Raw genomic sequence first — 15,511 nt, 5'->3', positions numbered from 1 at the left:
TTGCGAAGTGCAGTGTGCTCACCGTTGCTAAATGGCAACATCGGTCTGTATGTATGTTGAATTAATACAAAAATAATTATGAAACAAGAAAGGAAACGCCTGATAATTGGTACTAGTTGGGGGCAATACGGGGGGACGTTAATGTAACAGTGCAGTGCAAGTATGTTGAACTTCTTTCGCACCGCACGTAGCCATCCATGCTAATTAAAGTTGCGGGGAAAGGACACCAAACTAAAGACAAAAGCAGTTCTATCTTGATTAAGAAGCTTTCGTGACTGCAGGAATCCATACTCTTTGGTTCTTTCGGTAAAGTCACGTAGGTATAAAATAAAATAAATCACGACATTTCGGGCGCAACACAAGCGTCCATCATCAGGTGGGAAAGCATGGTCTGCTGCTGAGGCAGACTATTTTAAAAGGTTTGAAATGGGTGTAGCTCAAGGGTTATAAAGAAGTGGCCGGGGCTAGTGATGTTAAAGTGATGACGGGCTTCACAATTTGTTACACTGCTCCTAGCTCTGTGTGTTTGCGTTTGCTATGACCGAGCGGTACTATGTCAGAGTGCTTGACTTGTAAGAGGTCGTTGTGTGCTAATATCCCAGGTGGGGGTCGACGTTGTGGAAAAAAACATAATAGGGACATTGCCCAAAACGTCACCGATTGTAATTTTGTTTGAAATATATGTTGATATATGTTATGTTTTTTTTCCTTTCAAGGCCACAGTGTTATTGATGACTGCTTTCAGTTGTTGTTAATCGTGTTTATGCACCACTGCCAGTGTAGAAGCAGCGCCACCAAATAACTGGTTGCTTTCTAGAGATACAGGATTATAAAGATCGCTAATTGAGGGAATCCACCATAAATGTATACCACCGTGTTGAAAGATTATTTTACTGCTTTTGTGTTTGGATGGAAAGATCTGCCTGCAATCAGGAACTTGGATCGTCAGTTACATCTGGAAAGGGAGATAATGATGATGATGATGATCCAGAGATTATTTATCACATGGCTTTTCAACAATTGTGGAAAACGAAGGTGGGAATGATAGCAAAGAGTAGTCTGCCATGGTCAGAGGAGATTTAAGAGTGGGCCAAGATCTATAGTAAGCCACGATGTGAAGACCTATGTTAAACAAGCTTCAGAAACATGTAAATAGTTGCATGGATGAATACTTTTAATGAAATGTACATTTTGCAGTCTGTTGAAATATCGCTTTAAGCAGTGGTTGTTCTGTGTATGGACAGACTGAGCCCCACCAAGAGTAGTGTTTGCATTTCAATCTTAGGTGCAGGGTGCTATTAGCAGAGATTAGTTGCTGCAGCAGTGCTTATTTCAACAAAGAGATGCACAGATTCAGACCGCCGTTTTCAGCCGGTGTAAAATTTCTCATCACGTCCGCAGGATATCGGTTAGCTTGAAGTCGTTTTTTTTTGTTCCTATTGCGGTAAAACACTTGAGGCGAATGTGTTCTCTGCGAAATTTGTCCGCTGTGCGTTACTTTCGGGCACTCTGCCATTTGACGCGTACCCACAAGAGGTGTGTTGTCGTGGCTGGTGTACGTCCACAACTGTGGGGAATTGTAAAGGGTGTTATGTAAAGAAATGAGTTACGGGTATCAAACACCCAGCAGGTCCTCGGGTCGATGATCATTCACCGGCAAGCTTTGTGATTAGATGTTGTTAGATGTCACATTAGGGATTTAGATTCATAGTAAACTATAAACTATTTTTTTTTATTTTACCAGGTAAGGCCCACTCAGTTATGTAGCTCTTTTCAGAAGTGACCTGGCCACAAATGATAGCTCAACAAAGTGACTTATCACGTGGAAATGTACAGCAGCCAAATACTCTAAACGCGCGTTTCTAAACATGCAGGGAAAAACTGGAGGACCCAGAGAAAAATCCATGCAACCACAGGGAGAACATGCAAACTTCAAATATATAGGCGTCAGGGTCGGAATCGAACCCACAACCACCTGCATACCAGGCGAGGTAGTTAACATCTCACCACCGTGGCGCCATAGAGGAAGCGAGTGTCCCGTCTTTTGTATATAAAAGCATCGGTATTGCAACGTTGACGGTTGGTACGTGTGCTTTTCACGTAATTACTGAGCTGACATCCCATTTCAACACGTAAAACCCCTTTGAGATGGTTTGAATATCAAACAGCGGTGGTTATGATGATGATGATGTGGCTGAGTTCAGTTTAACCAGGTGGCTGGGTGGAACCTGTAACTGTAACTGTAATATTATTAAAAGTGTCATTCACATTCATCGTCACCATAATCGCTACATTTTCAATTTCACCCTTCTTACGTCTTCTCAATAATTCCCTCCGCGCACGTGATACGCAGCGAGGTTGCACTGCAGTTGGATCACTCAACTTGCAGTTTATAAGGTTGCGAGTTGAAGTCTGGGTCGGGTCTCAACTCAGCCCGTCATCACTTTGTGGGAAGTAAACAGTGGCTGTTCTGATGAACAGACTGGCGATCAACTGCTGCCAACACTAGTTCAGGGCTGTCAACGGAGACGAAAATAGTCGCGAACATTTGACTACTTTGCCCATAATTTTCCACCTTTTTGCCTGAATGGGGTGATTTTCCTGCAAGAAAATTTCCCCATTCCAACATCTGCTCTTTCCGTGCCAGTGATTTTGTACAAACCACACTTGTTTCACCACAACTAGTGCCACTAATTGATTAATGGCCCAGAGTGCTATCAGAACCCATATGAAGTCCTCCCCCAACTTGACTCGCTCCGCGTTGAGAAGCTGATGTGGTAGGAAACATCAGCAGTGGGGAGACAAAGGTCGCTGGTGGTGATGCAGGCCACACTCGTGCCTTGTAGATGTCATCGCTTCACATAACAGATGGCACGAAAAGTGCTTACTCAAAGAGGATATGCGGTTAAATGAGGGATCTATCATCATGTGGTTATAGAAAGATATCATCTGCCCACCAGATACTGTTTATTCATGTGGTAATTTATTAGGAAGCCACATGCTTAATACAGTACCACATTTCAATTGCCTCATTTAGCATATCATATAATTGTTTAATTTCTGTAAGTGTAGCAATGCAACCCCATTAAAATAACCCTGAAGGAGGATTTACTGACAATCTATATTGTAATTCATTCGAAGCCAATTATGCAAGTAGAACATTTACATTGAATATCAATTAAGGTCATTACAAAAAAGTGCACAATTTTAGTTTTGACTGCTTAAGGAATAAACATGGTCTTTATTTTACATTTCTTTGTGCAGTCGTGATGTTTGTATGGTTTACAAATACAAGCATGTACACTCGCGCAATCACTCGGGAGTCAATATATCATTCTTGTTATGCGAGGCAATTACATTCCATATGAACCGTACGACATATTTCAATGCTTGCCAATTTTTTACATTCATGAGTAGCCCATCCAACCGCATGCAAATTATGCAGCATATTTCAAGCAAAATTATTGAGGCCAGTTGTGTGAAGCAAGCGTCGAGTTCATTTTTTTATATATATGAAAATCAGCACATCATAGGTCGTTAGGATGAGGCCTGGAGTTACGCTTTTGTCACTTAATTTTTTTTTTCGATCTTTGTTGCCGCATTTGACAAGGGGCTTTTTACACCGGGGAAATGAAGTCGATTTTCCCTTTTCTTCCTCAAAAATATACATTTGTATTATATGTAATTTTTTTCCCATATTGCAGGAGAAAAAGTGGTTATTGGTTAAAAGAGGTTGCATGGAGTTAACGGTTTCTATGGTAATGTGCGGTAAAGAAGATCATGGTGGAATATTTTTTTCACATGATATGCATGTTTATTAATGAAGCTGGATGAATTTGCTAGTTGTATGTATGTTGAACTTTTTTCGCAACATACCGTGCTAAATCGGAGGTGCAGGGGAAGGACTACAAACTAAACACAAGAAAAATATAGATGTAAAAGTGCACAGCTCCAGTTTTTTCCTAATACCGGAAGGAAGAGCGTTCCAGACGGCCACAGAAGCGCATCTGAAAGTGCGCGATGCGGTGACCACCATCTTTGTTCGATGGCCAACCAAAAGCCGCTGCGAGGATGACCGGAATTCACGTGATGGTTTATGCTCCTTGACGAGATCAGCAAGGTATTGTAAATCATTTGTAGCAAGCACTCTGTGTGTAACGAGTGCGACCTCATAATGTTTTCGTTCGGCAACGGGCAGCCAATACAGCTCAGCGACCACTGGACGGACATGGTCGCATCTTGCAGTACCCGTCACGAGACGTGCCAGAGAACGTTGGGGACATGCTACAGCTTGGTCATGTTTTTATCCAGACGTCCAATAGTTTTGGGAACGATAAAAAAGCCTTTGCCCTGCCGAGTGTCAATAAAGGTGTTAAGATGTTCAGACACCATATAGACATCAATTACAAGCCATCGATGTCTGCTTAATCACACATACTTATGGCGCAAAAAAAAAGATTTGACAAGGTATGCGCTGTCCTTGAGACTGATTCGCCTGCACCAGAGACAGCCTCTTTTATAGCATTGCTTCTGACCAGTGCGAGACTTAAGGCTGCCAAATGGTGAGCAGTACAAGGACAATGGAAGCACCAAAGCATTATTAGCTCGGGTTGAGCAGTTCGCCAGTATCAAGATATCGAATGATGAAAAGGCTTCACCCTCATGCTAGGTTTGGTTCTTGACTTTTAATCGAAATAATTAAAACACCTCGTTAGAATTTATCAATGGGAGTATCATGGCACTGTGACAAAATCTCGATACTGTTTGGTGTTTATTGGTGAAGCAAGTTGCATTTCTGTTTTAACATCTGCTGCCTAAATATTTCCTTCGTAAGTGAAATATTTCATTTGTGGAATTTTGCCCTGAATCATTATTTTATTCAAAGAGGGAGACAAAACTCATTTGAAGCATTACCGACCCCATGGCCTCTTATTGCACATATATAAATATTACACGAAGATCTGTCGAGATTTTCCTCATCGTACCATATACATAGTGTGCATTGTTGTGTATCACAATGTGCCCTAGGTCTCCCTAGAAACATAGTTTTGTCTCAGTGGCTACTTGGCTAATTGGGAAAGAATAGCGTTCACGTGTGTGTGTGTGTGCACACTGTGGGATTCTGCCATGGTGGTAGTGGTGAGCAATTGCGACTCGGAATCTAGACGTTACCGATTTGTTCTCCCGGTGGGGCAGTTGAAATATTGGGGCAAGTTTTTTTTTTATTCCCCCCCCCCACCTCCCACGACCTCTGTCCACCCGGCAGTGTGCGTGAGTCCACCGCAGTCAATCGCGTGGTCGCGAACGGTGGGACAGGCTTGTGGGAACTCACACTTCCTCCAAAAGTTGACCAAAATAGTCTCTAGAGGTATTCTCTGCTGTATACCCTCCCTCTCGTGGACGCCCTTCAGCCAGTAGCGGAGTGAGCAGGAACAAATTCAGTGCTGCACATTTATCTTTTCTACTGTTTGCGCATGTGCGTACTGCGTAAGCTTTAACGCGTTCTATCGTTCTTCACAGCTTTAGCCTTGAGGCCAACTATGATTTCCTGAGCGTGCACGACGGGCTGGATGGCAGTGCCGCTCTGATTGGCTCTTACCATGGCCCGCAGCTGCCCAGCCGCGTGGAGAGCAGTGGCAACAGCTTGTTCCTGTCCTTTGCCAGTGACAGCACCGTCAGCCTGGGAGGCTTCCACATCGAATTCCGAGGTGACCCATAATGACGACTGCACAATCACGAACACCCAAAAAAAATGCATAGCCTTATATTTTAGTTCTGCACGTAATTTAGCTAATTTTCAGCTGTGACAATTTAAAAAATAATCTTGCTTTGACTGGCATGCGAAGAGCACGACTCTCTGTAGCAGAGTGGCTGGGAAAGTGCTGCCGCCCTACTGTCTGAACCAGAGGTGGTCACCTGAAGGGATCTCGGAAGTAGCTCTGTGATATCTCTTTCCACGGGGCCCTTTCGCTCGTACACAAAGGGTTGCATGGCTCTACGAGAGATCTGAATGGCTATCTCGTTTCATGACATGACCCCGACAGCACCATCGGTATAACCTTGGGGGAATAGATACAAACAAAGAACAACCATAGGATAAGTTCTGAGTGGTCGTCCTCACCTTGGCAATATGGACACCAGTGGTGATGAGCACTGCCCTCGATGCACATTTGAACAGGGAAAACTACCCCTCTATTTAAGGAACGAAATGGGAGGATTTCTCCACAAATCTGGCTGTCGCCTGATGAGGCTGGATCTAATTACTGGCGAAACGTCGTACTCTGATTGTAAATGTTTTGGCTTTGCTCTCCAAAACACCGGTGTGCTGTACTCGTGTAGTGACTAACTCGGAGATGATAGGACTTGGAGGCACTTCTTTATTGACGTGCACCATCGGGGTTAACACTCTTAATATTTAGTCCGTCTGTTATCGGCGACGCTACTCAGGCAGGGCAGTTGGTAGGCTGCCTGACTGGCGGCGCCCCGAGTTGGTGAAGACGGAGACGACGACGAGAAGAATGGTGAAGACGACGAGAAGAACGGTGACGAAGACTTCAGCAGCACGACGGGGATCCCACTCCAACAACAGCCCCGAGGTCCCCTACAGGGGCCCCTCTTAAACTGTCAGCGTGGTCTCGCCCCGCCCCCGGCCACGCCCCCTTTCTGGAACCGACCAGCGGGTTCCTGTTGTGCTCCTTCTGTGACCTTTCCCCTCGATCCCCCTCTCGTGTATATCCTAGCCTGCTGAACTCAAGACTGCCGTACGCCACAGATCTCCTTTTATGCCAGCAGCCAGCGCTATGCCACTACACTAGTAACGAATTGGCACATTCTGTTTACGTGACAAACCTTACTAATTGGCAGTGTCTAGTGGTTTGCGGGTATAAGGACACATATATTTACGTGATCTAACCCAAAAAAACCTGTTTTAGGGAAACTTTTACTTTCGTGTCGTTAGAACTTGACCGTCAAATTATAAACTATTTTGTATTTAACCAGGTAAGGCCCACTGAGCTATACAGCTGTTTTGCAGAAGCGGTCTGGCTATCACAAATGATAGCCCAATGAAGTGTCTTGTCACGTGGAAATTTATAGTAGCCACATACTGTAAATGTGGAGGAAAAAAAAACAGAGGACCCGGAAAAAATTCACAGGACTATGGGGAGAACATGCAAACTCCAAATAAACAGGCGTCAGGGTCGGTATCGAACCCACAACCTCCTGTATACCAGGCCAGGTAGTTAATATCTTGCTACCACGGCACTCACATTTTGGGCTTGGCATGCACAATGTATAATAATGTAGTGCAATATCCCTTTTGTGATCCATGATAATGACAACTAAAGCTCAGGAGCTTTGCAGGAGAAATGACTGGCCCTTTAAATATATATTTTTCTATAACTTCAAACCACTATTAAGCCATCAAAAATCGAATAATGATCTAAGTAATAATTTAACGTACAACTGCTGGCAGTGCAATGCTGGTAGTGGAGCACTTGAATCACGATTTCAAGGTTTCGAGTTCAAATCCTGATTAGGGAGATGACTTGGCTGATCATCCCTGCAAGACTAATTCAACGAGCTCCACTTTGTAGAAAGTCAGTATGGTAATGCAATAGGCAGACTGGCACCCACCATAAGAATGTGGAATTTCCATGATTGACTGAGGACTGCCGGAGAAAATAAGCATCACCCCCCGGTGCCTCTTTGAGCAGGGAGACAGTTTTACCTTGACTCGAGAGGAATACAAGCGTCCTGTCAATTCTCTCTCTCCGTCTCTTGCGCTGTTCACAAATTCACGAGCTGTGATGATAAACCGAACTTTTGTCGCCACCTTCCGTGACAGAAAAGCCACGGGAATCCTGCTTTGACCCAGGCAACGTTAAGAATGGCAGTCGCCTGGGTGGCGATTTCAAGTTGGGCTCCACCGTCACCTATGGCTGTGACACTGGGTACATGGTGCATGGACATTCAACGTTGACTTGCATTATGGGTGACGACGGCAGGCCCACGTGGAACAAGCCTGTGCCCCTCTGCAAAGGTACGTACGCCTGCTGTTTGTTAGTTATAGACGGCGTGGCTCAGTCTCGTTCGCTGCCCCCATCGCTTGCAACTGTTTCTCCCCCAGCCGTCCGCGCTCTTGACCTCCTGGCCCATTTTAATTTCTTTAGAACTGTTTTTTTTGTGTTTAGTTTGTTGTCCTTCCCCCACACCTCCGATTAGCATGGCTGGCTACGTACGGTGTGGTGTGAAAGACGTTCAACATACATACATATATATTCCAGTCCAGGCTCAAGTCCTTCCTGTTTGCATCTTCCGACGACTGGTTGCTTCTATTTATACAATGAATAAAGATATAAGCACCCTTCCCCGCGTGATTCCCATGTTACACCGTTCAGTGTGGTATGTTGAGATTGCATTAGATGGTATATAAATCAAAATTGTGTTGTATTTTGCTTTGAAAGAGTATTTTCTGATTAAATATTACTCTGGCTTTTCGAGGTAACCAATCAATATGATTAATTTACTGTTTTTCTTGTTACTGTATTTCAATTTAAACATATCAAACTGATTTAACCTCAGACATAACATTGACTTTGTACTATTACCTAACAGGTGCAAGCTTTCACCGAATAAACCAAAATCTACTTGAGCAAACTAAGTGAACACCATGATTAAATACTCACAAGATAAATGTATGGTGATCATATTCCAATAACCTCAACACATTTTCAATATCTTTATGTAAAGATGTTGGCGGCTTGAGGTTTGATTCCTGGCCGAGGCTAAGAACAGTGCCGGGTGATATCAGAACCATCCCCTTTACTAACCTGCACTGCCCAGCGTGGTGAAGTATGGTCAGGCAAACCCGATGACATGGGAGGGCCTTTAACCAGCAGTGGATTGAGAATATGCTGCACGTGCTTTATAACCGTTAATCATTATCATTACGTGTATGGGATACTGCCATGGTGAATGGCTCACAGACTGGATGAACAATCCAGATGTCACCGGTTCTATCTCCCGGCGCGGCAGTTGAAACAATGACGATCGTTATTAATCAGCTCCCCTACCCCCACCGCTGCCTCTGTCCACCCAGTAGTGTGAATATGGTTCAACCACAGCTAGTCAATCGGCAGGTCAGGTGTGGTCGGGTAAAGTGTGGGTACTCCCACCTCTTCGAAGGCGTTCGGCCAGCCTCTGCCAGTGGGAAGGGCCTCCACTTTCTAGAGTGGAGGCCCGCGAGTAAGAAACTGCAGGAATGAGCCTTTACCCATTTTATTATTACACGAATAACAAAGCTGAACAATGGAATGTCCTCTGATGTTCTATTTGCTTTGCCTGCAGTGTTATTAAATAGATAGTCTCAATGTATCCGCATAGTGTCACGGACCAGGAAGAGAGTACATACTGCAGAGGAGTAGACCGTAACTCATCAACTTATTAATAATGCCTGTGCTTGATACAATATTACAATAGCATTCAGTGCTATTCAAGACTGACCCCTGCCATAGGTGTGTGGAATGTTCACCACTGGCTCAGAGCTCCCAGTGATAAGCACAATCGTCTGTGCGTACTAGTGCAGTGTGGACGGTGCTAGTTAATTTTCATCAGCAGCTGTGGACTAACAACTGCTGAACAAAGGCCAGTTCCGGTGAAAGCTGAATCGTAGTCAAGTTTAAATGCGCTAATTGAAGTACAATTTTAACGTTCACAAATAGTGCACGAGGGGATGATGCATTATTATTTATGATATATGCAAATTGTCAGTTAACACGACATTTTCATTAAGAGCAAATTCAATTTACAGACTACCCGGGACAAACAAGGAAGCAGTGCAAACAAGAACAAACTAATCAGTAAAAAGGACAAATAAATCACAACCATGTTATATTTAATCACATTATTGCCCTGAATCGTGCCATTTCATAAAACAGATAACTCTTCAACCCATCGCATAGCAATATAGTTTTGCCCATATAATAACAGCCAGCCTTGACAACCCAACAAATCCACGCACATTAGCATCTCCTGGAGAATATACGTCAATGATCACGTGAATATTAAGCATTTACCAATGTTAAGTAACAGCAGGGGACAATATTCACCTAGGGGGAATGTGTGCGATTAAGTGGAGTCGACGGTGTACTTTTTTGTTGTTGTGAACACTGCCGATGTAAAACAAAAAAAAAGGAAACACCTCCTGGCCTTGTGGGTGCTGCGTGCTGGCACGTTGCGCGATTCGCCGTCCGGATTGCACACGACGCCTTGGTTGGGACGCCGTTGTTAACTCGACCGCGCGATGTCGCCAGTCCAAATCTCGCTGCTGGTGGCGGCGGTGGGTTCTGTTCACTCTTCTTTCTGCAGTCACGATGACTGCGGCTCCACGTTGTGGCAGCCCTTACGGAGACTGGCACTTAGCCAGCGGTGGTGTCATTGTGCCACCGCGATGCTTAATTGAGCAGGGGAGGCGATTGCATAGGTGTTTCTTTTACGGTTCGGCTCTATTGATCTGCGATATGTATCGGGATTGTGCCGTGCTTTGTTCGGCATGATGTCTGACTTTCACTCCACATGCTGGGGGCTTAATTACCGGGACTCCTCCTAGAGTATTGTTCTGACAATGTTATCACGCATGCTCTTCTGATATACAAAGACCATTTGGCATGTTTTCTGTAAGGGTAACCATTCGGTATCAACCTGTCGAGGTAAAAAAATATATATAATTGGTCTAATCCCCAAATTGTTTGAATGACACTCCCATTGTCAGTGATAATTAAAAGGCAATCTGCATTATTCCTCAACCATCTTACGGTTTATTTTTGAGCCAGCAATAAATAATGTTTGGTGTAAATTGGGCGCATATGATAAGCATACAAATCTGCCTCATTAATTCAGTAAAAATGTTTTTCAAATTGGCCCCACGAATCTCATTATTGATGTCTGCCTGTTAAGATGTGACCATTACACGCTTTGGCAATTGAACCTTATGGTGGTAATCCCGGGGTACCATAGTACCCCGGCTCTCGCATAATGTTCGTGATGCAGTAAATTTTAGTCTGTTGATGGTCGGCGGTGCAGCAGTCAACTCATCTCGACGAGCTGTACTCACGATGCACTATTCAAAGTTGCGTTTTTCGATAACGGATTTTTTTTTATGCTATAATGTTTGGCGTTTCGACATCGCGGAGTAGCACTGATTTCGGATTGATTGGCACCCCAGTCGCGGAATTAAGTAAAGCACTGGAAATAAAATAGTGTCCCAGAAATAAAATATTTAATTGCCTTGCCCATTTTGTTTTATTTGGTTACCCCGGGGTACCGCCATAGGGAACAATTGTGTAGCCAACTAAGGCTTCTTGATGATTACCAAATAACACGAAGCCAGCTGGAGTTATGTTGCACAATTATCAATGTAATATATTTGTACACTTTTATACGTATTTTTTAAATATTTAGTTTGTTTTGTTCGTATAGTTGGTTGCTCGTTAGTGTAATAGCGACGGAGCATACCAGTTGCACACTGTGTATGAAAATATTTCTTAAAAATGCGATTCAACGCATTTCCTGCGGGCACTATGCATCACTCTTTGGTTCTTTCGGTAAAGTCACGTAGAAAGAAAATAAATTAGACAATTAGTAATTATCTGCGGTCACGAAAGCTTCAAATCAAGTTTGCACTGTGCATCGTTACACTGCTCATTTTTAACACACCTCGTTTGACCCACGTATCTTAACTTTAAGAATTGATATCAAGCAACAAATCAATGCGTCCTCTTGCCACCTAAGTTTTGTTGTACGACAACTCTGTCTGTTAGTGGGGCAAAGCTCGGCACGGGTGACATACCCACTGATGGGCCCGAGCGAATGGTCGTTCTTAATTTCAAAACCTGATGTTGTTCTCTCGTCCGCTAATTAGAACACACATTCAATTTCGATTTAAAGCTTTCGTGACTGCAATGATTCATCTTCTTTGGTTCTTTCGGTAAAGTCACCACGTAGAATGAGAATAAAATAATAAATTGATAAAATAAAATAACACAATAATATTATCACGACGTTTCGGCCACAACACAAGCGGCCTTCATCAGGTGAAGGGACGAGACTGTCTGGTAGGACAGCGCTGGAGTGAAAGAGCCACGTTCAGATCACGGCCTTTAAGCCTGGTGCTAAAGTTGAGGCTTAAAGGACGTGATCTGAACGTGGCTCTTTCACTCCAGCGCTGTCCTACCAGACAGTCTCGTCCCTTCACCTGATGAAGGCCGCTTGTGTTGTGGCCGAAACGTCGTGAGAATATTATTGTGTTATTTTATTTTATCAATTTATTATTTTATTCTCATTCTACGTGACTTTACCGAAAGAACCAAAGAAGATAGAACACGCATTTTAACCTGATTGGCACTGCGTAACAAAAACACAACAACACGCACGCATGCACGGAGCTTGATGGCACTGCTGGTGTTGGGCCAACGGAGTGGTCTCCACGAATCCGGCGACCGAGGGGAAGATGGTGGGACAGGACTTGGAGGTCGCTGTGTCTACAGTCCAGCAGCTGCGGGATCTGGAGGAGGGTAGATAGCGTTGGTAGCGTGGTGGTGGTGGTTGCCATCAACGGCTTTGGCCGTGATGACACCTCCACCCGGTTAGCGTCAGGAAAAATACATGACTCACGATCGGTGTTTGTGAACTCCGGAGCCATGGAACAGGTAAAAATGTATTGGGAACAGGAGCAGTCGCTCTTGAGTTGGGAGCCAGGGGGCTGCTGGAGCGAGGTGCTGGTGGAGGCAGCCTATCGCTTGTAGCAGGGAGCCAGCCTAGATCTGGAGCCAAGCTAGCTATTGGAGCCGCTCTGTAAATATGGCCTCGTGAATGTGCCGCTGCACTGCCGGGCCCACTGCTGCGTCGCTCCGGGGCGGCGGTGATTGCCTTGCGCCGCTAACGCCGTCGCTAACGCCGTCACTAACGCCGTCACTAACGCCGTCGCTAACGCCGTCACTGTTGCCGCCGCGCAGCTCCGTGCGGAGGCCGTTCTGTGGGCCAGGAGGGAGCGGTGCTCTCCCCAGGATTCCCGTCCAATTACTCCAGCAGCCAGACGTGCGCCTACACCGTGGTCGTTCCCAAGGAATACGGTACGGTGACGCGCACATCCCAATTAATACGTCCACCGCGCCTTGCTTGGAGTGCCGACCGTCTCATACTGCCGTGACCGTGTGTGTTTTAAATGGCTCATGAATGCCCTCCGCATGTTATAGTGATAATACTGACGGGTAGTTATTCGCACGCGGATTGAATTGTTCTGGATGGCACTGAGGCCATTGTTGCAAGTTAATCATCCTTATCAGTCTGTGATCATCATCATCGTGTCTCTAGGGTTGATAAAATGAGTACTGATTTTTGGGAGGTCAACCATGATTTCCCCTATGGAGAGATTGACCCCTGCCACAGCAGTGTGGCATTTCCTCATCTATGGGGTCATCGCTGCAAATTCGAGGTGATCCTTCGTGACATGGGACAATTTCCCTACATCAGCTGCGGCCTCTCTGGGCCATCTACATGCTTAAAGGCGCTACGGGGACGATGTGTTAACTACCTCGCCTGGTATACATGAGTGCGTGGGTTCGATCCCGACCCCCTGATGCCTGTATGTTTGGAGTTTCCATGTTCTCCCCGTGGTCGCGTGGATTTTTCTCCGGGTCCTCCGGTTTTCCCCTCCACATTTAGAATCAACGTGCGTTTAGAGTTATCTGGCTGCTATACATTTCCACGTGATAAGCCGCTTCGTTAAGCTATCATTTGTGGCCAGGTCGCTTATGAAAAATAGATACCACAGCTCAGTGGGCCTTGCCTGGTAAAATAATTTTATAATTGAATAACTCATTTGAACTCCCCTCACCTCTGCGATGCTGGGGCTCAGGTGTCGCTAAAGATGCACCACAACTTGTTAATTGTGAGTTTCCCCTCCCGCAGGGCCAAGACACGCGTAGCTCCTAGCCCTCCAACACTGAGCCGCACCTCCCTCCCTCCCTCCCTCCCACCCTGTGTTGTTTTTTTTAAGACGAGAATGACCAACCACCTGTAATTTTTTTTTTTGCCAACAATGAGCCCCGCGAATAAGAACAGCGATCTTAACGCTCCTGGGAATGTAAACCGGAAATGCCAATAAGTAAGTCGCACACCACACGAAGCGGAAAGAAGTTCAGCGTACATACGTGTGCAAAACAAAAAAATGCAAGTTCATGGCCACGCGTTCATGAGCCGGTACAAAGTGTCGCAGGCCGCGGTCCGACTCCGACTAACGACTCCGGCGTTTTTTTGATTCACCCTATTTTGTTGCAGTTGTCTTCGGTCAGTTCAAGTTTTTCCAAACGGCCCTGAACGACGTGGTGGAGGTGTTCGACGGGTCGAGCCAGCAGGCCGTGCTCCTCAGCTCGTTCTCCGGCGCCCACTCCGGTATCCTAGACGCCGCACACCGTGCGCGCGTGACCGTTAGTGACCGTGACCATGAGTGACCGTTAGTGACCGTGACCATGAGTGACCGTTAGTGACCGTGAGTGACCGTGAGTGACCGTTAGTGACCGTTAGTGACCGTGACCATGAGTGACCGTGAGTGACCGTGACCATGAGTGACCGTTAGTGACCGTGAGTGACCGTTAGTGACCGTTAGTGATGGGGAGTGACCGTTAGTGACCGTTAGTGACCATGACCATGAGTGACCGTTAGTGACCGTGAGTGACCGTTAGTGACCGTGACCGTGAGTGACCGTTAGTGACCGTGACCATGAGTGACCGTGAGTGACCGTGAGTGACCGTTAGTGACCGTTAGTGATGGGGAGTGACCGTTAGTGACCATTAGTGACCGTGACCATGAGTGACCGTGAGTGACCGTGAGTGACCATGACCATGAGTGACCGTTAGTGACCGTTAGTGACCATGACCATGAGTGACCGTTAGTGACCGTTAGTGACCGTTAGTGACCGTGAGTGACCGTGACCATGAGTGACCGTTAGTGACCATGACCATGAGTGACCATGAGTGACCGTGAGTGACCGTGAGTGACCGTTAGTGACCGTTAGTGATGGGGAGTGACCGTTAGTGACCGTTAGTGACCATGACCATGAGTGACCGTTAGTGACCGTGAGTGACCGTTAGTGACCGTGACCGTGAGTGACCGTTAGTGACCGTGACCATGAGTGACCGTTAGTGACCATGACCATGAGTGACCGTTAGTGACCATGACCATGAGTGACCGTGAGTGACCGTGAGTGACCGTTAGTGACCGTTAGTGATGGGGAGTGACCGTTAGTGACCATTAGTGACCGTGACCATGAGTGACCGTGAGTGACCGTGAGTGACCATGACCATGAGTGACCGTTAGTGACCGTTAGTGACCATGACCATGAGTGACCGTTAGTGACCGTTAGTGACCGTTAGTGACCGTGAGTGACCGTGAGTGACCGTGACCATGAGTGACCATTAGTGACCATGACCATGAGTGACCGTTAGTGACCATG

At 45.7% G+C, this 15,511-nt stretch overlaps 1 protein-coding gene across 2 annotated transcripts in view; it reads left to right on the top strand.

Annotated features, from left to right (window-relative positions):
• Window positions 1–15,511, top strand: part of LOC116945092 (CUB and sushi domain-containing protein 1-like) — a 630,678-nt gene that overhangs the window by 427,297 nt on the left and 187,870 nt on the right. For both annotated transcript variants that reach the window (XM_032959197.2, XM_032959196.2), the window contains exons 29-32: window positions 5,521–5,708; window positions 7,847–8,041; window positions 13,014–13,130; window positions 14,338–14,451. In XM_032959197.2, the coding sequence (XP_032815088.2) occupies window positions 5,521–5,708; window positions 7,847–8,041; window positions 13,014–13,130; window positions 14,338–14,451 (614 nt within the window). The remainder of the gene's footprint in view (window positions 1–5,520; window positions 5,709–7,846; window positions 8,042–13,013; window positions 13,131–14,337; window positions 14,452–15,511) is intronic.

Source organism: Petromyzon marinus, chromosome 23, assembly GCF_048934315.1.
Source record: "Petromyzon marinus isolate PM22_M1 ecotype Great Lakes invasive population chromosome 23, UKy_Petmar_22M1.pri1.0, whole genome shotgun sequence".
NCBI classification, from domain to species: Eukaryota; Metazoa; Chordata; class Hyperoartia; order Petromyzontiformes; family Petromyzontidae; genus Petromyzon; species Petromyzon marinus.
The sequence above is the reverse complement of the archived record's forward strand: the minus strand, read 5'-3'. Positions and strand labels throughout refer to the sequence as shown.